This window comes from Mirounga leonina, unplaced genomic scaffold, assembly GCF_011800145.1.
Source record: "Mirounga leonina isolate KUSES-001 unplaced genomic scaffold, KU_Mleo_1.0 Mir_175, whole genome shotgun sequence".
Lineage (NCBI taxonomy): Eukaryota > Metazoa > Chordata > Mammalia > Carnivora > Phocidae > Mirounga > Mirounga leonina.
The window spans coordinates 7,486,494-7,510,353 of NW_023270453.1; the positions used below are offsets into that span (position 1 = coordinate 7,486,494).

The 23,860-nt window shown below is 44.6% G+C and overlaps 1 protein-coding gene and 1 pseudogene across 3 annotated transcripts; one reads left to right on the forward strand and one right to left on the reverse strand.

Moving 5' to 3' along the window:
* Positions 1-965: 965 nt before the first annotated feature.
* Positions 966-21,523, forward strand: ACBD7 (acyl-CoA binding domain containing 7). 3 transcript variants are annotated; one of them, XR_004682222.1, is made up of 7 exons: positions 966-1,065; positions 12,698-12,815; positions 12,998-13,060; positions 13,146-13,262; positions 14,132-14,322; positions 16,309-16,384; positions 19,353-21,523. XR_004682222.1 is itself a non-coding variant. In XM_035021577.1 (4 exons), exons 1-4 carry the CDS (start codon positions 1,051-1,053, stop codon positions 13,217-13,219), a joined length of 270 nt encoding a protein of 89 aa, XP_034877468.1. In that variant the 5' UTR covers positions 966-1,050; the 3' UTR covers positions 13,220-14,099. The 3 variants fall into 3 exon arrangements, 1 of the variants encoding a protein (XP_034877468.1); XR_004682221.1 differs by having other exon boundaries at positions 14,162-14,322; positions 19,353-20,098; XM_035021577.1 differs by lacking the exons at positions 14,132-14,322; positions 16,309-16,384; positions 19,353-21,523 and having other exon boundaries at positions 13,146-14,099.
* Positions 10,389-11,654, reverse strand: LOC118021955 (annotated as a pseudogene).
* Positions 21,524-23,860: the final 2,337 nt, after the last annotated feature.

Here is a 23,860-nt window from a genome sequence, read left to right on the forward strand (position 1 = left end):
GGGGAGTGGGAGAGGGAGAAGCAGGCTTCCCGCTGAGCAGGGAGCCAGACGCGGGGATCGATCCCAGGTTCCTGGGATCATGACCTGAGCGGAAGGCAGACGCTTAATGACTGAGCCACCCAGGCGCCCCAAGCAAATATTTTTTAAATGTAGTTTTATGCAAAAACAGGCTAAAATGTTTTGGGTCCTTTCGTCTCCACCACTTGCATTGTTATGTTAGACGTTTCAGATCGATAGCTCTCTAAACCCTGAATTTGTCAGTTCTTCCAGTCATTCCGCTCCACGAAGGTTTCTTCTTAAAAGAGTCGGAAATGAACTCCTCCTATGACCAGGAAATGCTGTTTCAGTTCTTTGAAAACTTAATCAAATGTGAATCACAACCCCATTCTGTGTGCCTGCAGACTTGCAGTGACATTGGATTTGTTGCCCTGGAGAATGGGGTCAAACTGAATAGGTGCGTGCTTCTGTGCCTTTACAATAACCGAGAGCTAGTTAGGGGGGTTGCAGCACGTGTTCAGAATGTGTTTTTGCTTTTTAAAGAGAAGACGCCTTTGTCATTCCTGATGAAGTGTGCCTAGAGATACGAGAGGAGGCTTGAGAGTTCTCAAAAAACTGCCATCCAGGTTTCTAGGAATTACGAGAGGGCAGAGGGAGATATATACCAAAAGGAATCCCCACTGAGGTCCGTGCCCTAGGGAGATTTCCCGATGTCCTGCAAACAACCTCTTGAGAAAGAACTGGGGAGCGAGCCAAGAGCGGAGAGGAACTCATTTAAATTCCCTGCTCCTCGCCTTTCCAGTTGCAGCAGCGCTGGCGGCTCACAACCCTGGCGCGCCGCTTGGGACGCGGGCGGGCGCAGAGGTCAGGGCAGGTGCCACTCACTGCTAGGCCCCGCCCCATAGTACTGGTGGCCAATGGAAACCGGCCGGACCAACAGCGCAGCCAATGGGAGCCGGCGGGCGGAGGCGCGCCTCGATTTAAGGAGGCCCGCCGCCCGGGCGCTAGGGGACCGGTGCCTCAGGAGTGCGGCAGTGGCTGAGTGCTGTCACCATGTCTTCTTTGCAGGTGAGTCGAAGGGTGCAGAGGCCGCCCAAGAGGGCTTCCTCAGAGGGAAGCGCTCGAGTGGGGCTTGGGGCAGGCGTGACGCCCCTGGGTGGCGGGCGACTCGGAACTGGAGTCTGGGACAGCTGTCGCCCGCAGTCCTCGCGCCCCCAGTCCCACCCCCCCGGAGTTGTCCGGAGTGACCCCGCAGACCCTCCCACCCCCATCGCGAGCACCCGCTTATTGCAGTGGGGACCGCACCGGTGCCATCTGTTGACGGCGAGCCGGGCGGGGCTCCCTATGGCAACACTTGTGAACCCCGGGGATTGGTTACTCGCAAAGTAAGCGCTGGCCCCGGGGAGGGCGGACACCGGGCGGCCCTGCTCCGCCCGCTCTTTCCATCTGGGAGAGGGAGGCGAGGGCGGCTGGGGTCCCACCCGCGCCCCCTCGCTCCTTGGTAAGGCAAGTGTTTCTCTGAACAGCAGAGATCTGTAAAACTACAAAATAGTAGTTTTGCTGATATGCTGAAAAATATATGTTCAGGGTGGGAACTTTGGGGAAAGAGAACAAATATAAAGTAAGTAAAAACCATTAGGAATTCCTTCACCCAGGTGATAACCACTGCTAACATGAGGGATTACATTCTTGTATGTGTGAAAAATGTGTGTGTATATATGTGCCTGTGTGTGCTTGCACATGCATGTGCATGCATATGTACATGCATGTGCATATGTGTGTATATACACACACTGATTCGATTATACTCTTTTTTGTTTAAGATTTATTTATTTGACAGAGAGAGACACAGCGAGAGAGGGAACACAAGCAGGGGGAGTGGGAGAGGGAGAAGCAGGCTTCCTGCTGAGTAGGGAGCCCGATTCAGGGCTCCATCCCAGGACGCTGGGATCATGACCTGAGCCAAAGGCAGACGCTTAACAGACTGAGCCACTCAGGCGCCCCTGATTCGATTATACTCTTAAGTATATACAGTTTTGTTCCTGTACCTATCACTATATTAGGAGCATTTTTCATCATTAAATATTCTTCTAAAATAAAATTTGAAAAAATACCTGCATACAATTTCACAGAATGAGCATGGCTCACTTCTTTAAGGGTTCTTTTTTTTTTTTTTTTGATTTATTTTTATTTTGGAGGGAGGGAGGGGCAGAGAGAGAATCCTCAAGCAGGCTCTACGCCCAGCACAGAGCCCCAGGTGGGGCTGGATGCCAGGACCCTGAGATCACTACCTGAGCCAAAATCAAGAGTTGGGCGTCTTAACCCACTGAGCCACCCAGGTGCCCCCCCTTAAGGATTCTTTAAGCAGTATGTTATGGTGACTAAAGGCACATACTCCAGAGTCGGCCAGGTGCAGATCCAAACCTCACCCCTTCTTAGCCTGTGATGTGGTTGCTTAACCTCTCTGTGCCTATTTTCTCATCCAAAAATGGAGGAAAGGGACTGTCAAGATTAAATGAGCTACATGGATAAACCAAGTAAAACAGTGCCTGGCATGTAGTAAGTACCCAATAAGGAAAGTGTGTCCTTGCACATTTAGATATTTTTCGCTTATGTAGGACAAATAATTCATATTGAGCTTTCCTCAAAATAATCAAACCTTTCAATATTAAAACTGTATTCCTTTTTAGCTTAGTATTTTGTTTTATTTGGCAAACAAATGGGATTTCTAATTCAGCTATAACCTCCAAACTTTATTTTAAACTTACAATATGTTTACTTCAGTAGCAAAACTTTTAGCAAAGCTGAGTGCCAGGTAAACTAGATGTATTTCTTTTTTAGAAGATGATGCTCAAAGGCGGACTGCTTCTTCAAGAAGCTACATCTTTTTGAGTCTTGGGGATTCACGATTTTACAATGGGCAAATAATTAACCCCTTTCCCTCCATGCATGTTTGTATGACTAAAGAACCATGCAGTGTGAGAATTTATGATCTTCCTAATTCAGCTCCTCAATGGGAAATGATTGCTCAAAAAGGCTTTGTCAGGGCACCTGGGTGGCTCAGTTGGTTGAGCGTCCGACTCTTGGTTTCAGCTCAGGTCATGATCTCAGGGTTGTGAGATCAAGCCTCACATTGGGCTCCGCGCTCACCGTGGAGTCTGCTTGAGATTCTCTCTCCCCCTCTCCTTCTACCCCTCACCCCACTTACACACACTCTCTCTCTAAAATAAATAAATAAATCTTAAAAAAGAAAAGGTTTTGTCAGCGTTGTATTGTGGGATGACCATGTTCTTTGGCTGCAGAAAGTAAAACTAGATTAGGTGAGTCACCTTCAGAGGCTATTTTCAGCTGTGATGAAATCGTAAAGCAAATTTACCAGAGGCTAGGGTGGTCAGTACTCCTAGGTGGTAAGAGGGTTGAGGGTTCCAGCTCCAGGAAAGCAGGATGCACCCCCTGTGAGTGTTGGTGGGGACACTGGGGTCACTGCTACACCAGGTGTGGTCAGAGGGCCTTATGAAAACATGAACAGGAGAGAGTCTGGGGAGAGGCCTTCTGAGGGAGATGATGTACACATGCATGCAAGCAGGACACCGAGGCCCCAGTGCTAGAAGAATGAGCTAGCAAAGGCTGAAATTCCTCACCAAAAGCAATGAGCCCAGCTCCACAGTGGCACAGGGATATTACTAAACTACCCCTTTGACTCAGAATGCTTTGAAATTAAGTGTAAACAACTGTACATTTAAAGCTGTTTCTCATCTCTGATAGTTTTCAGACCCGCCTAATATTCACTCACTCATTCATTTATTCACCAAGGACTCAGAGGGGCTGGTACTGCCTACCAGTGCCCTCTGTAAGGCATGAATACTTACGCCTGCCTCTGTTACGCATGTATGGGGAACAAATCCAGTCCCACCCGGCTTTCCTGTTGAGCCCTAATATATGCTGTCCATGCCACCTGGAACACCCTTCCATGCTCCTGTCCATCCAACAGATGCTGTCCCCTCGGGCTTAGCTAAGCGCCATCTCCACTGGGAAAGCTGCTTCCCCACCTGCTGACACCCCTGCCTCTGCATCCCCAGAGGGCCCACAGCTCCTCCACTGGAGCAAGTCTCTCACGATCATTGTTGACCTGCTCATCTCCCCCCAGAGCTGAGCTCCTTGAGCGCCGGCTGCCTTGTTCATCCCTGTCTGCCTAGCAAAGGCCTGGTGCACCACAGGTGTTCAATACATCTGTTAAGTAGTGTAAGCCGAGTGATGAGCTCTGGGTGGGCAGAGTCAACAGAACGAAATCAAGAATATATCTGTTCTTTTTTTTTTTTTTTTTAAAGATTATTTATTTATTTATTTGACAGAGAGAGAAACAGCTAGAGAGGGAACAGAAGCAGGGGGAGTGAGAGAGGGAGAAGCAGGCTCCCCGCCTAGCAGGGAGCCCGATGTAGGGCTCGATCCCAGGACCCTGGGATCATGACCTGAGCCGAAGGCAGACGCTTAACGACTGAGCCACTCAGGCGCCCCAAGAATATATCTGTTCTTAGTGGGATTTAATCTTAACACCTTCTCACTGAAGTTGATAGTATCATTTTTTTGCCTGAGGCTGAATCTCAAAGCAGTTTTGTTGCTTGCATAACATCCCATGGCATTGTGTCTCAAAGCTAGAATTCAAACCCAAGATCCTGATGTGAGGCCAGTGTTCTTTCCCCTAGAGCTCATCGTGGTTGAACTGGGAAAGGCCCCATAGAGGAGGGTACATTGGAACCACATCATGGAGCAGGAATGTATCAAGTTGTGGCACCACAAAAGGGCATGCTGGATGGAAAGAATGATCTTGGCCCCTGCTCTGGAACAGGCTTCTGTACCCTGGAAGGGAAAAAGAATAGGGATCTCTGAAGTTGTGTGTGAAACCCTGTCAGGGTGACCTCTTGTGGAGAGTGTCCAAGACTTTCATTAGGTTGTCACACGGTTCCATGCCCCACCCTCCGCCCCCACCCCGTATATGAAGAACAATGTCCCAGAAATTCCTTCTGGAAGGCAGGGACCTAGTATGGTTGTTGAGAAGCCTTAGGATTCTCCTCGAGGCTTGGCTTGCCAAGAGGAATTGAGTTGCTGTCACTGGAGAAGGGTGCAAGACCTCACAGCAAGCAGATGAACTGAGACGCTGATAAATCTGAAGGGGAAGATCCCTACACCTCTCTGAAGAGCCCTGCCCTGAGAAAGCCCTGGGCACTTAGGGAGCATTTTCATTTTATCCTTACTACAGGCACAATATGTGCACACTATAGAACATTTGGAGAGTACAGAAAGCATGAAAAACCCAGAGAACTTACCAATAATCAGAGGCAATTATTGTTTTCATATTTTAGTATATTTCTTGCTAGTCTTTATTTTTTCTACGTAACTTACAAAGCTGAGTGTATAAAAACAATTTTGTATTTGTTAAGTCAAAGTGTTTTTTGTGTCATTATGAGTACTTTTTTTTCCACTTTTTTTCTAGGATTAGTTTTTTTTCCCAAAAAGACTTAAAATAATAATGGTAACCTTTATTAAACATTCACCATGTCCCAGGCACTATTTTAAATATTTTACACGTGTTAACCTATTTAAATCTTCTTTACAACCTGGCGGATAGATGGTATTATTGTCCTATATTCTGGCCGAGAAAACAGACACAAGTTAAATAACTTGCCCAAGGATACACAGCTCTTAAGTGATGAAGCTGAGATTCTAATCAAGGCAGTCTGGCTCTAGAGCCTGCATTCTTTTTTTATTTATTTTTTCTTTTTTTTTTTAATTTAGAGAGAGAGCGCGCGCATATGAGCAGAGGGAAAGGCAGAGGGAGAGAGAGAGAATCTCAAGCAGACTCCGTGCTGCGCCTGATATGGGGCTCCATCTCACGCCCCTGAGATCAGGACCTGAGGCAAAATTGAGAATGGGATGCTTGTCAACGTCTAGGGCGTTGGGGTCCCTGGGTAAGGGTCTACGAAATCACCAGGACACAGGGGATGCAGAGCAAAGGCAGCACTTGCAACTGCATACTGCCGTTTATTTCTCACATAGCTATATACTCGCAGAGATCAGATAAACATAACAATGTATCAAGCCAACATCTGTGAAGTGAAATATACACGAAATGCAATAAGAACAAAATACATCCTGTTTATGCTTGCAGAATAAAGAATTCTCTTAGCCATCCTTCCTTTGGAGACAACATGTTCTTTGTCTTTAGAAAGAACACTTCTGATTAGAAAGACACACTTTAAGCGAGGCAAAAGCCACTTCCTGCTGATCCAGGCATTTAGGACTTGCAACATGAGATAAAGGGAAGAGAACATTTTCTCCTCCTGGCCTAGGCCTGCCTGGCCGACCTTAACCTCAGTGCAGTCCTCAAATGACCCTGGCCTGCAAGGGGCCTACAAGCCTACACCATCTCAATTCCCTCTTTCTTCTTTTGTTTTAATAAAAGTGCCCTCCAAAGGATGGCCATAGAATTCTGGGAAGGCTTTAGATAGCAAAAATGCAACAGCATAAAGCATAAGATAACAATCAACAATACAAATCCCATTCCTCCGGCAGTATGCCCCAAACTCTGAATAATACCTTTTGGATCTAGTCCCTCAAGTTGCTTAAGAAGTAAATTGGCCAACGCAGCGGCATCTGATACAGTAAGCAAGGCACACATAGCCAAAAATAGATTTTCAGGCGTACAAGCCTTCCCCGTTCGCTGCAGGATTTTTTGCCCTTCCCCACTAAGCTTTTTAATTTGCCCCCAAGTCGGCAAAGCAGTAGCAAATATCTGCCGACGGCGACGTCGTCCTCCCAAATTCAGATGTGCCATGGCCTGTAACAGAAGTTCATGGTCTGGATTCTCGGCCTGGTGGGATACGGTGCCGTTCGAATTGGCCCTCGACCGGATCCATCGCGTAGGGCAGCCAGGAACAGGTCTGTCCATCCTCTGTGGAGACATAAGCATAACCCTTCCCTCTGCAAAGCAATAGCCCCGGTTGCCATTCTGCATCTGCAGTCGGTTTAAGCCATATATGTTCATTTAATGGAGGGGGAGCGACCTCTCCCTCTATGAACTGTTTCTCTGCACAGGAGAGGATATCTCCCTGCGGAAGATTCAAGAAATTTAATGCGAACAGAGCTTGTTGCAAAATAGAACGTGCATTTGATTGAGTGAATGCTAAGATATGATCCTTTTTCCTCCTTTTTAATTTTTTAATTTGTAACTTTAAGGTACTATGCACACGTTCTACAATAGCTTGCCCTTGAGGATTATACTCAATGCCTGTTTTGTGCATTATACCATATTGTTTACAGAAAGTTTGAAATTTTTTACTGCTATATGCAGGTCCATTATCTGTTTTAATAATAGATGGTAAACCCATCACAGCAAAAGTTTCTAGAAGATGGAAGATGACATGCTGTGTGGTTTCACCACTTTGTGCTGTGGCCCATATAAATTGAGAATATGTATCTATTACCACATGTACATACATACAAAGTTCAGAAAACCACATCTGCCACTGCAGATACTCAGGCTCCTTTAAAAGAGCCTGACAGAGGACCCTCCAGTCCTCAGGAGAAAAATTGTTATAATGTCGAGCTAGACCATTAACTAGCTCCTTAACATAATGTGATTGTGATCCATATAAAGACACTGCCTTTTTCAAGCGACCAATATCTTCTATACCTATTCCTTCATAATATGGTGCTTGTGCCATTCCCTGGACCGGGGGAGGCCTAATAACAGGAAAAGCAAAGACAGAATTAGCTGCGCCACCCTCATCATCGCTATCCTCTAGCGCATCAAGCTCAGCTAAAGCAGTAGAAAGGAAAGGATTTTTAGAAGAAAGAGCTGGTACAGACGGCAAAGGCGGAGCAGAGGGCTTCCTAGAGGGTTTCTTAGACTCTTCCGTCATAGCCATAACCTGCTGAAAAACCTTCAAACACAGCTCAGTATCATTAGAAGCGACAGTAATACCATAGACAGCAAGTGAATGCTTCAGCATTCGAACATAAGGAGTAGAAGTTTCTTGTCCCACCACCCTGTACTTAAGTTACTCACCCTTCCTGAACGTCCTTCAGGGTCCCTGTTCGGGCGCCAATTGTCAACGTCTAGTGCGTTGGGGTCCCTGGGTAAGGGTCTACGAAATCACCAGGACACAGGGGATGCAGAGCAAAGGCAGCACTTGCAACTGCATACTGCCGTTTATTTCTCACATAGCTATATACTCGCAGAGATCAGATAAACATAACAATGTATCAAGCCAACATCTGTGAAGTGAAATATACACAAAATGCAATAAGAACAAAATACATCCTGTTTATGCTTGCAGAATAAAGAATTCTCTTAGCCATCCTTCCTTTGGAGACAACATGTTCTTTGTCTTTAGAAAGAACACTTCTGATTAGAAAGACACACTTTAAGCGAGGCAAGAGCCACTTCCTGCTGATCCAGGCATTTAGGACTTGCAACATGAGATAAGGGGAAGAGAACATTTTCTCCTCCTGGCCTAGGCCTGCCTGGCCATCCTTAACCTCAGTGCAGTCCTCAAATGACCCTGGCCTGCAAGGGGTCTACAAGCCTACACCATCTCAGGATGCTCAACTGACTGAGCCACCCAGGCGCCCCTAGAACCTGTGTTCTTAACCCTGACATTGTTTGAAGCAGTTGACAACTTCCTAGAAGGACACTCAGAAAGGTGAGGCATGGTGTGTGACCCTTGTCACATGCACCCATGCTTCTTAGACCCCCGGGCCCTTTTCAAGGTTATTTAGGTTGGAGAGCCAGGTCTCTGATTTACAAGTGATGTCTGTTCATCACCAGACAACTGCTATAGCTGTGCCACTGTCCTGTCTCTGGCGCTGGATGGAAACTTGATCCCGCAACTCTGCTGAGCTCCCTGGGGTTCTGACGGGACAGTGGGGCTATCCACTTTCTCTACTAGGACTTTGGATCAAAGGGAGCTATGCACTGGAGAAAGACAATGGAGGATGGGGGTATAGAATGTCTCCTTGAGCTTCTCTTGTTTGATACCCAGGCTGGTGACATTTCCTGCCTCTCCCTGATTTAAATAACACAAAGTAAAATACAGTGTATTTTTAAAAAAAGAATAGAAAAATTATATTAAGGAAGTAGTCACCAAAGCCCTTTTTAGGTAAACAAAGAGGTTAAAAGAGAAGGGATAAAGCTAGGAGCACATAGGAGGCTGGTTTAGTGGAGCATACAACTCTTGATCTCAGGATTCTGCGTTTGAACCCCACGTTGGGGGTAGCGATAACTCAAAGAAATAAAAAATAAAATCTTAAAGTCCTGGGAGCACATAGACATTCCTTTGTGTGGAATATTCCAATTTGTGGAATTTATATGCTTTTAACTTATAAAAAGAAATGTGTAGGGGCACCTGGATGGCTCAGTCAGTTGAGCATCTGACTTTTAGTTTCTGCTCAGGTTGTGATCTCCAGGTTGTGGGTTCCAGCCCCTTGTCGGGCTCCATGCTCAGCAGGGAGTCTGCTTGGGATTCTCTTCCTCTCTCTCTCTTCCCCTCTGCCCCCTGCCTCAAATAAATCAATAAATCTTTAAAAAAAAATAAAAAGAAATATGTATTAAAATTTCTCTTGATAGATTTTTTCCCCCTCCTTTTGACCACATTCACCCATTTCCCCCACCCTTCACCCACCTCTGGCAACTGCCAATCTATCCTCTGTTTTTCTAAGTGTAGTTATTTTAGATTCCACATGTAAGTGAGGTCCTACAGTATTTGTCTGTCTCTGTGTGACTTACTTCACCTCACATAATGCTCTCAAGGTCCATCCATGTTGCTGCAAATGGCAGGATCTCCTTCCTTTTTATGGCTGAACAATATTCCATTATGTGTGTGCATGTTTATATATACCATATTTTCTTTATCCATCCATCATCGGGCACTTAGGTTGTAATTTCCATGTCTTAACTGTTGTAAAGAATGATGCAGTGAACATGGGGGTGCCAGCATCACTGTGAGGTAGGGACTTTGCTTCCTTTGGATATATACCCAGAGGTGGAATTGCTGAATCACATGGCATTTGTATGTCTTTATTTATTTATTTATTTTTAAAGATTTTATTTATTTATTTGAGAGAGAGAATAAGAGAGAGAGCATGAGAGCAGGGAGGGTCAGAGGGAGAAGCAGACTCCCTGCTGAGCAGGGAGCCCGATGTGGGACTCGATCCCGGGACTCCAGGATCATGACCTGAGCCGAAGGCAGTTGCTCAACCAACTGAGCCACCCAGGCACCCTCTTTATTTATTTTAATTTATAAATGATTTATTGGATTTTTTCAGAAAAAAATAATTCTTTAAACTGAATAAGCTCTATACATACAAGTTCTCATTTTTCATTTAGCTTTGATTTACTTCTTAGAATTTTTCATGTTTCTGACCAGCCACTGTCTTTTAAACCTCTTGGCATTTTTTTTTTTTTTCTGAGTTCCCCAAGCATTATTCAGAAACTGGGTGGTGGCCCTTTTCCCTGGTAACCTCTTATTTTCAAGACATAGGAACTTATTTACAGTAGTTCTGTTGCTTCTGGAACCATATAAAGAATTCTCTCTAAAGGCTTTCGTTGCTTATTGCCTTGAATCTCTCAGATCTTGATCTTCTAGCCTTAGAGCCAAGTGGCTTTTATTCTGGCCCATAGACTGTACTTTTTGTACCTTTTTCCAGCTTTCTTGGAATCACTTCCTTTTTCACATTCTTCATTTTTCTTCTGCAAATGAGTTTCTTTCAAATTTTCTGATGATGTCATTATGTTAGTCTGTCCAACTGTAGTTAACTTCTCCAGAATGTAATCTGGAAGGAGTTTTCTTTGAGGGATGGACAGCTCGTCTTCTTCAAGAGTGCTTTCTCCCCAACCTGCTGCTCCCCTTTGTGCTTCTTCCTGGGTGCTGGTCAGTCAGCTCCTCCCTGACAGGCATTGGGGGGCTGCCGGACCAATAGGTGGTGCTCTGCCTTCTCCTCCCCACCCCCTGAACCCCACCCAGGCAAGACCTCTCCCTCCTCCCCTCCCCCAGGCATGCTGGCCCTCCTCCACCATCACTGATGCAGGGGTGTGGGAGGTACAAGGCTGGAGCTGCACCATGGCCCAGGCAGCATCAAACCGCCTCCATTTGTATGTCTTTGGGAAAAATGTCTATTTAGTTCCTTTGCCCATTTTTTAATTGGTTTTTTTTCTTTTTGCTCCTGAGTGGTATAAGTTCTTTATATATTTTGGATATTAACCACTTTTTAAAGATAAATGATTTGCAAATATTTTCTCCCATTCCATAGGTTTCCTTTTCATTTTGTTGATGCTTTTCTTTACTGTGCAGAAGCTTTCTAGTTCAATGGAGTCTCACTTCTTTATTTTTGTTTGTGTAGCCTTTGCTCTTGGTGTCAGATCCAAACAGTCATAGCTGAGACCAGTGTCCAGGAGCTTATCCCTTCTGTTTTCTATCGAGGAGTTTTGTGGTCTTAGGTCTTACATTCAAGATCTAAACAAAAGGTCTTACTTGACCTTACATTAAATCCTTTGAGCTGGGTTTTGTGCGTAGTGTCAGCTTGTGGTCCAGTTTTGGTCTTTTGTCTGTAGCTGTCAGGTTGTCCCAGAACCATTTGTTTAATGACTCACCTTTCCCCATTCTACATTCTTGGCTCCTTTGTCATTAATTAATCGACCATATACGCATGCTTTTATTTCTGGGCTCTCTATTCTGTTTCATTGATCTGTTTGTTTTTAGGTCAATACCATACCGTTTTGATTAGTATAACTTTGTAATATAGTTGGAAATTGGGACACAGCATGACTCCAGCTTTGTTATTCTTTCTCAAGATTGTTTTGGCTGGGGCGCCTGGGTGGCTCAGTTGGTTAAGCGACTGCCTTCGGCTCACGTCATGATCCTGGAGTCCCTGGATCGAGTCCCGCATCGGGCTCCCTGCTCAGCAGGGAGTCTGCTTCTCCCTCTGACCCTCCCCCCTCTCATGCTCGCTCTATCTCATTCTCTCTCTCAAATAAATAAATAAAATCTTTAAAAAAAAAGTTGTTTTGGCTGTTCAGGGTCTTTTGTGGCTCTATACAAACTTTAAGATTGTTTTTTCTACTTCTGTAAAATATGCCATTAGAATGTTGATAAGGATTGATTGCAATGAATCGGTAGATAGCTTTAGGTAGTATGGACATTTAAACAATAATATTTCTTCCAATTCATGAGCATAGAATATCTTGCATTTATTTATGTCTTTTTCAGTTTTAAAAATTTTAAAAAATTTTTAAAGTTTTAAAATTTTCAGTATTGAGAAATTTCAGTATTAGGGTGCCTGGGTGGCTCAGTCAGTTAAGCATCCAACTCTTGATCTCAGCCCAGGTCTTAATCTCAGGGTCGTGGATTCAACCCTACATTGGGCTCCATGCGAGCCTACTAAAAAAAAAAAAAGGAATTTTCACTTATAACAGTTTTATGTAGTTCTCCATATCTTGTCTGAATATCAGGTATGTACCAGGAGAGGTATCCATAAATTAAAATAATTAGGATAATTCTGGTAGAATCAGACCAGTAATAGTTCTGTTTGAAACCTTCCTCTTTCTTTTTGTGTTGCCACTGTTTGGTGGTAAATACCCCTAAATTAGATGAGCCTGTTGAAAGTTAGTGAATGCACCGTTTGCCTTTTCTTCCTTTTGTTCTAGGCTGATTTTGATAGGATTGCAGAAGATGTGAGGAAGCTGAAAACAAGACCAGATGATGAAGAACTGAAAGAACTCTATGGGCTCTACAAACAATCTGTAGTTGGAGACATTAATATTGGTATTGTGTGTGTGTGTGTGTGTGTATATATGTCTATATATATTAAAATGTAACATATATTATTAATATATTAATAATATTTTTAAAATCATATTTTTAAAAATACATTTCATCTGAACAATGTTTATAAAAGCATCGAGTAAAAAGTAAACTTGAAAATATGTCTATCCTTCTTTTGGCAGAGTGTCCAGGAATGTTAGATTTAAAAGGCAAGGCTAAATGGGAAGCATGGAACCTCCAAAAAGGTTGTTAATTCTTAAATAAGTGAAATAAACTTTCTTAATTTCCCAATACATCAGTCAGTGAGATAATCTGTTTGTGTCTTTCTAGGGCGGTTGAAGGAAGATGCCATGAGTGCCTATATTTCTAAAGCAAAAAAGCTGATAGAAAAATATGGAATTTAAAGTTCATCTATGAGAAAGTTTTTCTTTTGAAGCCTTCATAATGGTATCATTTCTTAACATCTAAGGAAGAAATGCACTGTTAACTCTTTTCATGTCATGAGTATGTTTGCTGTTAACATGAATTGTAATCCTTAATTAGAGGTATGCTGAAACTATGTATTTAATGAAATTTTACTTGCTAAAACCAGAGGATTTTTAAAAAAGTATTGCTCTGGTAGTATGTCACAAAACATTTACAATTTTTTTTTTGGCTTATCTGTTTTTCTACAGTGAGTTAGTATTATTGGTATATGATCAAAACAGTTTATTAAGAACCAATAACAAGGTTCTTCCTTTGTTGCACTATGTAATTTTGGGATTCTCACTGGCTTGGGGCCTTGGAAATCATAAGCATACCTGGTTCCAGTCCATACTCTGTAATTCTTTAGTAGGTGACCTGAGACAAATTACTTAACCTTGCTAAGCCTCATCTATAGAGTAGAGGGGAAAAATCAGTCTCACAGGGTTGTAAGAATTGAATGATTCTTCAGATAATTGAGAATTGATAATTGAGGTAACTAATTATCCTACCCTTCAATTTAAAGCATACATTATATAAAACCTAACAACAAATAAACTAAAAATTTTAAAAATAAACTTACGAGTCCACAACTATTCAAAGAAAGAAAAAAGCCATCTTTCAATTATTTTTCTTTAAATTTTTACATTTAAGACAGAAAAATTAAATGTAGTATCTAGTGATAATAAAACATACAACTACTGTGCTCTTACATTCATTTTTATTGGAGTGAAAATGCAGAGTCTGGAATATCATAGTGGGTAGTTCTGTATTATGTGAATCTACAGTTATCTCCAAATAAAAAGTTTCATGAAAAACGAATCTAGCTTGATTCCTATTCTGGAAAATTTTAGAACATAAAGATGGTTCTCATCTTTACTAAGTCTTACCTGAAGATTTTCGGGAGTCTGCCATGATGAAGTCAACATCCAAATGCAAGAAAAGGGAGACGTCAGCAACGACAGGGCTGCTTCTTCAATGGAGAGCTTGGAAGCTCTCAGAGCTCTTCCCACGTGGACTTCACCTCTACCGGGTGGAGAGGCAGGTGAGAAGGCCCACCCCAAAAGTCTGCCATTGGCTACACCATGTGATTCCCGTTGTGGACCATATTAACTAAAAACTTTTCAAATGAATAATCACAAATCAAATTACTTTTGTGCCCATGCTTCTATAAGGGAGCCCTGGAAATGGTGTCACACCAAAGGGTAAAGCACAGCAGGTACTAAACATGTATCATAATTTCCTTCAGCCTATTTTTAGCCCAAGTTGATTGCATGAATTCTAACTCCTCCCACAATGAATTTTTCATATGATTTGCCCTTTGTTAGAAAGGAATGATAAATTCTGTAAAACGTGTCCTGTATGCATTTTGCTCAATCAAAGATTCTATGTATAGGATTTTAAAATCTTAACACAAACATGAACCCATCTTACGTGATCATAAACAAATAGATGCTTTAAAATTTAACCTTAATATATATTGCTGTGTTAAGTACTTTAAGCCTTAAGGAAGAGACATCAGTGACACCAAGTAGTGGAGTTTATTGTGAAGATCCCACGGGACATAGGAAATCAGCACCAGGATTCCAAGAGCCAAACACAGTTTGGGACTCACCAGAGACTGCAGGAGCCATGCAGCTCCAAGGGGGCGGTGCCCCTTCATTCCTATCGACCGGCGACTGTGAATCCCATTTGTAGTGTTCTGCCTTATTTGGACTCAGCGAATTTTCACGACTTCTGCTTTTTCCCCTTTTAGCTCCTGTTTTTCCCAACTGTTCTGCTTTCTCCTTATGTCAACTGCAAACTGTCACAGAGCAAGGCTGAGGCATCCTGTCAGGCATGGCATTTGTGCTGGGCCCCTCCACACACCAGGGGCCAGACGCCAGACTGGCTGTCCATGGGAGGACTCCCATTGGCCCTAGTCAGTCACTGCCAGGGTCGGGGGACAGGAGCAGCACCCACAGAGCCACCAGGCCCTGTGTTGGAGAAGCTCGTGAGGAGGGGGCCCGGGCTTAGGGGCATTCTGAGGACTTGCCCACTCAGTCGAGGCACCAATGATGGCTCAGGACTATCTTATTTTAATAAAGCAGTAGGTTACATTTTCTCATTAAAGGGGATGACCCTAATTTCAAAGATTGGATCAAGCTTTGCACCACCATGTGCTGATGGAACAATTTGTTTTCTAGCATCTTCCCTGGTTCTCATTTCCACTGTTAAAATAATTAAGGGAAAAAATGGATAATTTACCAAGCAGAAGTTTTGTTGACAAACTTCCCACAGATAAGACTCAAATGAGATTCTGATAGGAAGATAAAGGACCCTGCCGGAAGTATTCTTTACTCCTTTGTTGTCTTCTGTCTCTGGATCCATAAGCGCTCTGTGAAGAAATACATTTATGTGTCACACATCAGCCCGGTAGTAGCAAAAGAATAATTTCACAACCTCTGAAAAAAACTAATGAACTACTAAAAAATTAAAAAGAGTATCATATAATCACTTTGGACCCTCTTCAAACTGAAAGGAAAAATCTCTAAAAATAGGCAAGTATCAATAGTTCTAGACACTCGGTTACGTAGTTCTTGATGAAGGTCTCATCGGAAGTTTCCGTAAGATAAAAGTAATTTCCTGGGAGTGCATGAAAATCAAAACTTCCACCAGTTACATCTTTCCAGGCTAAAAATAACCAAAATTACATTTAACAACAAATGATGCTTAACACCACCAACAAAAAGATTTACTTCCAGATACTGTTTTTCTAAAGCTGACACCGGTGGTAGAATTACTTCTAAGGTCTCATGTTCTGTACGTCCTGTATTTTTAATTTCTCCAAGACCCATCAGGACACAATGGTATTAGGTGCATTCTCTCACTTCCCACGCGACTGACCGCTCTCCATTTACGCTAAATAAAACCTGGGCCAAATTTCCACTTGTTGCAGTGACAGCTAGTTGATATTAGCTGAAAATCATCAAACAAATCTCTCAAAATACCCCAAACCATCAAAACAATTTCACCTTTGCTACATTTTTAGATCCAACAAAACATGTTGAACCGCAAGAAGGAACAGCCTCAGATGGCATATCAGAGCAGGAAACTGAAAAGAGCCGGTGAGTAACTTTCCATACACAACACCTCGGAGCCTCTCCCGGTTAATAACTTCACTTAAAGGAAATGTGGTGCATCCTCACTGCTTTCCCTTTTGCTATTTCCAGCAATACAGACCTTTTTTTTTTTTTAACTAGTGGTACCTGTCCCTGTCAGTACCTGTCTGAGACTTGCTGTGGGCCAGGCCATTTTCTAAGGTCATCTGACTTCTAGAACAATGCAGGTGGAAGCACAATGGCGCCTGGACACCCAATTCCAACTCCGGGTGAGGCTGGTACCAGCCAGTACCTTGCACTGTCATTCCCCAGAAACGTCGCCCTATTTCCCAGCTCTCCGTGGTCAGCAGATGGTTGTCACGGGCAGAGCAAAAGCAGGTTCACGCAAGCAGGGCCCGGGGTTGGTTCCGCCCAGTTCTCAGTGGTCACAACAGCATTTAGTATTCACTGAGCTGGGTGCTGGGTGCTGGGTTCAACACTGGGGACATGCGGATAAACAAACAATCTCATTACTTCTGTAACTTAGGCATTTGGCTGGGAGGCAACTAGAGGCGCCAAGTGCCGCCAGGGTCAGGGTGATCTGTGAGCATGATGGCGGGGGTTGGGGGGCAAGCAAGGTCTCCCTGGGGAAATGGAGTGGACTCTGAGATCCAAATGAATAGGGACAAGGCTGGCAAAAGGAGAGAGGCAGCAGGGGAAGGGGGAATAGAACAAGCACAGGCTAACAGCTGCCGTTTGGAGAGCGAAGAGGGAATTGGGACAAATTAAAGTGGAGGGGGTAGGCAGGGGCCACGTCTAGGCCTCCTAAGGGATTTTGGCTGTCCTAAGAGGGACAGGAAGCCACCAAAAGGATTGAAGGCGAGATGTGTCATGACTTTTATCCCTCTGGGTAGTGTGGGAAATGGAGTGGAGGAGGACAGAGTGTCTAAGAGGGGATTCCTGCTTCTGCCTGGGATGGAGGAATGCTACTCAGTCCCTACCAATGAGAAAAAAAAAAAGCCTGACAAACTACAAAATCCTAACTTTCCTTGAACTTGGCTGAGTTTGCAAGGCAAACTGGAAACCAAATACCAAGGAGGGGCAGGCCCCTAAAGGGAGAAGTGGAATGTGTACGCAGGCTCATGGAGGAAAAGCACCGGAGGAAGGGGCGTGTGCTGTACATTCCAGAAGAAATCAGCTAAAATGTTCCAGTGCTGGAGATCAAGTGAGGGGCTGTGTGTCAGATGGACTCACAGCAACTTGCAGCCTCCAGTAGGAGTTCACGAGAAAGACTGGGAGCGAGGCAGGGGGCCAGAAGGAGCCCCGTGTGGTCTGTGGAGCTGGTGGGCAGCAGGAAATGGGCTGTGACCTTGAGATGGGTGCTGACCCCGCCCCTGCCCAGGCCCTTCCCTCCCACAGGCAAAAGCCTCAACTTGCTGGAGGAGAGGCAGCCAACCTTTTCTCCCTGGGCGCAGGCAAAGACACACGGCTGCAGAGGGTGAAGCATTAACCTTCTACCCTCGAGGAAGGAGTGGAGAGAGGGCTTGGACATACAAGGATACCAACACTACTTCTGGGAAGGGGCAGGGAACTTCCGCCCAAGACCAACCCCAGAAATGAGAAGGGGCAGGCACTGAGAAAGGCGCGCGCACCCACAAGGCCCAGGCATGAAGGGCCTGCCTAGGATCAAAGCTCACCCCTGTCTGGGACATCCAAGAACTCCCCATGTTACCCCGGAGGCTAACACGGACACCAGTGACCAGCTGCCTGGCAGTGGGGCCTGTTCCATGAGGCACTAGAAAGACTGGACAATTGAGAAAATACTCTAGCAGCCTGGACTCCATGCTGGGCACACAGTGACACCAGGGACTTGGAAGCTGGTGTTGCCCTGGAGTACTCTCAGTGACTGCCCTGTCCAGTCTAGATGGGCTCAGCTCTGCACAGGGCCCAGCAGAAGAGATGCGCACAAACCCAGGGGTAAAATTATTTCCTTCCATCTTTGTTTTATGCGTGATACCTGGCTTTCAAAATAAAAAATTATCAGACCCACGGGAAAGCAGAAAATAATTCCATTGTTGAGAGCAAAGCAATAAACAGCATCAGACTTGGATGAGAGCCAAAGGGTCAAATGGAAATTCTAGACACAAGCGGCACTAACAATGAGAAATCCCCGCAACATCAGGAGACCCAGCGCAGCTGAGGACAAATTCCGTGAGCCTGAAGGTGCTCAATAGAAATGATCCCAACTGGGGCGCCTGGGTGGCTCAGTTGGTTAAGCGACTGCCTTCGGCTCAGGTCATGATCCTGGAGTCCCTGGATCGAGTCCCTGGATCAAGTCCGGCATCAGGCTCCCTGCTTGGCAGGGAGCCTGCTTCTCCCTCTGACCCTCCCCCCTCTCATGTGCTCTCTGTCTCAAATAAATAAATAAAATCTTAAAAAAAAAAAGAAAAAAAAAAAGAAATGATCCCAACTGAAACACAAAGGAAAAAAAAAAGAACATCCAAGAGCCAGGGGACACTGTCACACAGCCTGATGTATGTAATGAGGGTCCCAGGAAAGGTGGGAACTTGTCCAGGCGGCCAGGGATGGGGGCAGCTTGAGTTGGGGGGCGGACAGGCGGCTGTCTTTCCCAGCTGTGACACATTTCCATTTGGCCACCAGGCTCACGCCTTGCGGGTAGGTGGTGGGGAGGGGGAGGCCGGGAAGGGGCTTTACCAGCCTGATTGCGCTTTGGAAAAAGCTGAAAGCCTGCTGGGGACGGAGAAGGAGCGGAGGAGCAGAATCCGGGGAGTAGGGTCTGGGGCGTGTTAGTGATTTGCAGACAGGTGCATAGCTATGGTGATTGGATTCACTGGAGGGAGGGTGAGAATGTTGGGAAGGCTTTTTGTACTCTATGGGTGGAATATCCCAGAGAGCGGATTATCTTTTGTTTTTGGCTTTGGGGAGGTTTCTTTCTAAGAGCTGTGGAGGATTTAGCTAAGCCCCTCTATCATAGTGCCTCGGCATCCACTGTGGGGTCAGCAGCCTGCAGCCCTTGAACAGACACCAGCCTCCCCGTGAGCGTGAGCGTGAGCGCGTGCCCTGGACGTCACAGGTGAGGGTAAGTTCCATGCGACCCCCCTATCAGCCTCCCGGAGCCTTCCCCTTGTGCGCCCCTTAGCTGAGACCCCCGTGAACCTTACCCAAACCCCGCTTTTTCGTTGTTTGAATTGACCAATCAGGCCTTAGCCTGGGACCGCCAACGCCCTCCCCCCGCTCGCCCTAACGGAGGCCTGTGCTGTCGGTTCTGCGGCTCGCTATGCGTGCACCTGGACTTGACCCCCGCGTGGCACCCCCAGGCGTGCTGTGGACCCCCAAGTAGTAAACTGCTCCGTTTCAATTTCTCTGGTGTCTGTTGTTGAACCCCAGCTCACTACCCCACAGCTGGGGCTCTCCTTGAGAAATGTTAGTTTAACAAAACTCACAAGAGCCTTTGGTAGTGAATTCTCTGTGTGTGTGTTTTGTTTTTAAAACTTGCTTGTGGTTTTGTGCCAAACTGTCAGCTAAGCGTGGCCTCGTCTAATCCTCCCCACAACACCTGGGGTTCTCTGCGCCCTTCCCCTGACAGGCGAGACCCAGCTTGAGTCTCACAGTCCGAAGGCCCTAGGTGGAGGGTTTCCATCCTGCTAAGTGGAGTCTGCAGGTGACGCCATGGACATTTGTGCAGGTCTTGAGTATTAAAGCCCAGCTCTGCATACATTATTGCATTGGATGTGCAGTGATTTGGATTACTTTTCCGTTTTTAGGGGGTGGTGTCGGACTGGGGTTTCTTTGATTCTGACTCTGCTAAGCGAGCCACACACACCCCTGCCCCTGTGAGGATCACACTTGGGAGGAGGCGGTGGGTGGAAATGGAGAGAGATGGGTCCACCCAGGGAGCCCCCAAGAAGGCGGGTGGTGGTCTTTTCCGCCAATCGGAGGTGGGCAGTGAATGGAGGGACGCGAGGATGGGCAGAATTGTCCCTATTCTCAAGGTGCAGCAACTCTGGGCCATTTTGTCTGGGCCACTTCTTGTAGCTACTTGCTTAAACTTCTAGTCCCCAGCACTGGCCACAGTGATCCTACACCCAGTTCCAGGCTTTGTAGAGAAAATAAAAGAAGCATCTGTCAAGCATCTGCTTTCCAAAAACTTCACTGAAGGAAGGAAACCCAGGCGAGATAGGAGAAAAGCATGACAGAGTACAATGGTGACAATGGGCCAGATGCTGGCCCCTCAGTCACTGACCTGGGAAGTTAGAACAGGAAGGCCATTTGTAGGCTTGGATTATTGGGGAAGGTTTTGCAGAATGTTCACACTCAGTCCTCTTGGAAGAATCAAGCGTCTGTATACACATCTCCAGAGACAAAGGCATGGACCTGGGCCTCGGAGCTGAATGAGCTCTGGAACAAAATTCACAAGAAGGCAAACCACTTCTGTCTCCTGGAACACCTCCACACTTCATAAGCAGGGACCTGCTTCTGCTGACCTGTCTAAGGAAGATGAGAATGATCCGGCATTAATTTATTCAACACATAAGTGTTAAGTGATGAAACACGCATGTTGAACCATTTGTGTATTTTACTGGCTTACAGTGGCTCCTGGGCACAGAAATTGTATCTATAAAAGCTTGAATAGAGCCTATTTTTATATAAAAAAATACTTTATAGGTACAATTTCTGGGCCCAGGCTGCACTGCAAGCCAATAAAAAGATCACAGGTGGCCCCAAAGAAGATGAAATCAAACTCTTAGAATGTTGTCTTCCTGTATCAGCAGCCTCAAGAACTGCCAATCTACAGTTTTTATAGATAATTATATATATTTTTTAAAAAAACCCCACTTGTCTCACATGTAATTGCTAACAGTGGGTCTATCTGCCATCGGTTTGGGAATACATTCTTGCAAAATTTGTTGTCAGCAAAATACTTGGGAGAGCCTCCAAAATCCACAAGGAGACAGCCCATTTGTTCTTCCAACAATTCTTTATCTGAGGAATCTGAGGCCGGGCCTTTGACTTGAAACATGAACAGTGTAGGCCTGATACTTCCGCTAACACGCGTGTTCAGAAACTGAAAACTGCCCATGGAGGGGAAAAGTCTTTAGATCAAGGTTTGGCAGTGGATTTCTTCCTCTACAAGTTTCAGGGAGACCTATCTCTGTAAAAGTGGGGAGAAGAAAGTTGACTAGTAATTCCATAATTCCAGTGTCATCCTGCCACCAAAATGGCACTCCCAGCTCCGGATGGATCTCTGGGCAGTATGGGGAGAGCAGGAAAAGCAGTTCTCAAAGTATGATCTGGGGAACCCCCGGGAATTCCTGAGACCTTTTCAGGTAGTTTAAAAAAGCCATTTTGGGGAAAATACTAAAATATTATTTGCCTTTTTAACTCTCATTCGCCCATGTGTGCATAGTTGAGTTTTCCAGAGGCTACATGACCTGGGGCACTGTGACAGTTTGAATACAGAAGCAGAAATGAGAATCTAGCTGTCTCCTATGAAGACAGACATGAAACAGATTTATAAAACTGTAAAAACAATGCCACTCTTCTCACTACTTTTTTGGGGGGGAAATATAGTCTTTTACATAAAAAGATACTATGTATGTCAACATATAATGGGTGAATTCATGTTATCAGAGGTTAAATATCTTTAAAATGTCTTCGTTTTAATTTCTATATTGACAGATATATCACGTGTAAACAAAAGCTCTTTGAGTTCCTCAATGCTTTTTAAAAGTATTAAAGCTGTTTTCTAAAGAGAAAATGCCCAGAGGAGGCCTGGATCGATATACTCCTTAAAGAGAGATTTCAATTAATCATACCACCTGGCAGACCATAACACGGTTATGGTCCCTCTTGTACAGTTTCTTGGGTCTGTTGCTGCTGGTCAGGAAAAGCCAACACACCTCATCATAAACAGAAATATTAGAAATGGGATACAGAGAGTATAAATTGGGACACCTAGGTGGCTCAGTCAGTTGAGCATTTGCCTTCGGCTCAGGTCATGATCCCAGGGTCCTGGGATCGAGCCCCACATCTGGCTCCCTGCTTAGTGGGGAGTCTGCTTCTCCCTCTCCCTCTGCCTGCCACTCCCCCTGCTTGTGCTCACTCACTCTCTCTCTCTGACAAATAAGTAAATAAAATCTTTAAAAAAACACCACAAAGTATAAATCTAACTTTTTTTTTTTAAGATTTTATTTATTTATTTGACAGAGAGAGAGACAGCAAGAGAGGGAACACAGGCAGGGGGAGTGGGAGAGGGAGAAGCAGGCTTCCCGCTGAGCAGGGAGCTCGATGTGGGGCTTGATCCCAGACCCTGGGATCGTGACCTGAGCGGAAGGCAGACGCTTAACGACTGAGCCACCCAGGCACCCCTAAATCTAACTTTTTGAGCTGATGAAAATGCTTTTTAAAAAAAACAAAGCATGAATGGATGCTGTACTTTGTCAGATTGCTCTTTCTGCATCTATTGAAAGGATCATATGGTTCTTATCCTTTCTTTTATTAATGTGGTATAGTATCATGTTAATCGATTTGTGAATATTGAATCCCTTGGAGTCCAGGAGTAAGTCCCACTTGATTGTGGTGAATGATTTTTTTAATGTACTCTTGGATTCAGTTTGCTAGTATTTTATTTAGAATTTTTGCATTCATGTTCATCAGAGATACTGGCCTGTAGTTCTCTCTTTTAGTGGAGACTTTATCTGGGTTAGAGGAAACATACCTCAACATCATAAAGGCCATATACAAAAAACCCACAGCAAATATCATCCTCAATGGGGAAAAGCTGAGAGCTTTCCCCTAAATTCAGGAACAAGACAGGGATGTCCATTCTCGTCACTGTTGTTCAGCAGAGCACTGGAAGTCCTAGTCTCAGCAGTCAAACAACAAAAAGAAACAAAAGGCATCCAAATCAGCAAGGAAGAAATCAAGCGTTCACTATTTGCGGATGACATGATACTCTATATAGAAAACCCAAAAGACTTCGCTAAACTGTTAGAACTGATACATGAATCCAGTAAAGTCAAGGATACAAAATCAACGTACAGAAATCTGTTGCATTTCTCTACACCAATAAAGAAGCAGCAGAAAGAGAAATCAAGGAATTGATCCCATTTACAATTGCACCAAAACCCACAAGATACCTAGGAATAAACCTAACCAAGGAGGTAAAAGATCTGTACTCTGAAAACTATAGAACACTGATGAAAGAAATTGAAGATGTCACAAAGAAATGGAAAGACATTCCATGCTCATGGAATGGAAGAACAAATATTGTTAAAAAGTCTATACTACCCAAAGCAATCTACACATTCAACGCAATCCTTACCAAAATACTACCAGCATTTTTCACAGAGCTAGAACAAATAATCCTAAAATGTGTATAGAACCACAAAAGACCTCGAATAGTCAAAGTAATCTTGAAAAAGAAAAGTAAATTTGGAGATATCACAATTCCAGACTTCAAGTTATATTACAAAGCTGTAG